This window comes from Mastomys coucha, unplaced genomic scaffold (assembly GCF_008632895.1).
Source record: "Mastomys coucha isolate ucsf_1 unplaced genomic scaffold, UCSF_Mcou_1 pScaffold15, whole genome shotgun sequence".
Taxonomy (NCBI): domain Eukaryota; kingdom Metazoa; phylum Chordata; class Mammalia; order Rodentia; family Muridae; genus Mastomys; species Mastomys coucha.
The window spans coordinates 20,653,139-20,655,041 of NW_022196897.1; the positions used below are offsets into that span (position 1 = coordinate 20,653,139).

The 1,903-nt window shown below is 52.9% G+C and overlaps 1 protein-coding gene across 1 annotated transcript in view; it reads left to right on the forward strand.

The window, feature by feature from the left end:
- The window catches only part of Tor2a (torsin family 2 member A), a 4,599-nt gene that overhangs the window by 1,964 nt on the left and 732 nt on the right, over positions 1-1,903 (forward strand). The window contains exons 2-5 of the mRNA XM_031373189.1: positions 327-390; positions 493-668; positions 1,413-1,540; positions 1,790-1,901. Of these exons, the coding sequence (XP_031229049.1) occupies positions 327-390; positions 493-668; positions 1,413-1,540; positions 1,790-1,901 (480 nt within the window). The remainder of the gene's footprint in view (positions 1-326; positions 391-492; positions 669-1,412; positions 1,541-1,789; positions 1,902-1,903) is intronic.

Genomic DNA, 1,903 nt, shown 5'->3' on the forward strand with positions numbered 1-1,903 from the left:
GAGCTAGCCATGGTGTCATGGACGAGCTTGCTCTCTGTGATACTGTGTAGTGGCATTCTTGGTGCCTGTGGGTCAGAGACATCATGAGAGACATGGGGATGTTACTATCCTCTCTTAAGCTCTTAGCCCCTATTTGGTGCTTGGCAAGCACTCCCTGGTGACTGCCAACTCTGATAACTATGGTTCCTGATGTGTCGTAGCTGTCAACACTGTGGTTCAGGTCTAACCTCCCCTGTCAGAAGTCACTTAGCTGTCATGAACAGACAATTGGGGCACATATATTTGGACCCCTCTTCTCCTTTTGACTGGCTGTGTCTTTGGACAAGTCTCTGCACCTCTCTGAACTATCCTTTTACCATTTGTCTCAAGGGGTTGGTGCTGTCTGGAAATGTAGGTCGTGTCTCTTTGGAAATTTTTCTTGGCTTGGGACAAAGTTCCGGATTGTGGGGAGTGTCTTGGACTCGTTTGGAATTCCTGTCTCTACCCTCATAGAAGGAGCTCAAGAGCTGGGTCCAGGGGAACCTCACTGCCTGTGGCCGATCTCTTTTCCTCTTTGATGAGATGGACAAGCTGCCCCCTGGCCTGATGGAAGTACTGCAGCCCTTCCTGGGCCCTTCTTGGGTTGTGTATGGGACCAACTATCGAAAAGCCATCTTCATCTTTATCAGGTCTGGCCTCCATTGCAAGCAATCGAGAGGGGATGGGGGGGCACTTGTTAGAGGTCTAGCTCTCCAGTTTGGGCCTGTGCTCCCGGCAGGGCACTCTCCCTAGGGAGCCCATGCATGCTCTCCTGGCTCCTCACTTTATCCCTGGTGACTGTCATTTGAAGTGGCTGGCTTCTCTTTTGATATTCTCAAAGCCCTTCTGGGCTCTGACTTTTAGATCCTCACTGCTGTGTAAAATCCCAGCCTGGTCAACAGTTATGCCTCCTTAGTGGCTGAGAGGACACAAGCCTGGGGGAAAGGGACATGCGTCCTTACTCCCCGACCCCAGCCCTGTGTCCCAGCTGTGAGTCCTTAAGCAGGAGTGCTGAGCCTCTCTGAGCTCTGCTCTCTGCTTCTGAAGCAGGACCAATGGTAATTCCCCACTGTCTTCCTGAGGAAAGCTAGTTAAAGGATACCAAAGGATTTTGTAGCCTGAGAATGGTAACACACTTGTAATTGCAGCCCTCTGAAAGGTGAGTCAGGATGAGGGCTTCAAAGCTGAAGCTAGCCTGGGCTGCAATCCTAAGAACCCGTGTCATCCCTGACCCCAGATGGTTGTGTGAATTGTAAAGTGCATCACATATGCATGTTAGGGGGACTTGGTTGTCATGGGGATAGGGAAATGGGCCTCTTTGCTGACTCTGAGTCATGTTAGGTGTGACCCTCTAATTCTTCAATGAGTCTCAGCCTGGCTTCTTGGGATTCTAGCAATACTGGCGGTGAGCAGATCAACCAGGTGGCCCTGGAGGCATGGCGCAGCCGCAGGGACAGGGAAGAAATCAGCCTCCAGGAGGTGGAGCCAGCGATCTCCAGAGCTGTGTTGGACAGCCCTCACCGTAAGTTGGCTCAGGGACCAATGTTGGTAGGGCCTTCACACTTAGACACCTAAATCTGAAGCACTGTCCACTGCACTGTAGCTCCCCGCCCCCGCCCCCATCCTCCACCTCCATCCCCACCCCTTCGGCTTCTGCACACACAGCTCCATGACCTGACCAAGGCATTTAACAGCCCCAACACCCGCAGCTTGCACTACACCACCACTAGCCCTATGAGGCCTGGATTCTGACTTGAAAACCTACCTGCAGATGGCTTCTGGCGGTCTGGCATCATGGAGGAACACCTGGTGGATGCTGTGGTGCCCTTCCTCCCACTCCAGCGGCATCACGTGCGCCACTGTGTGCTCAATGAGCTGACTCAGC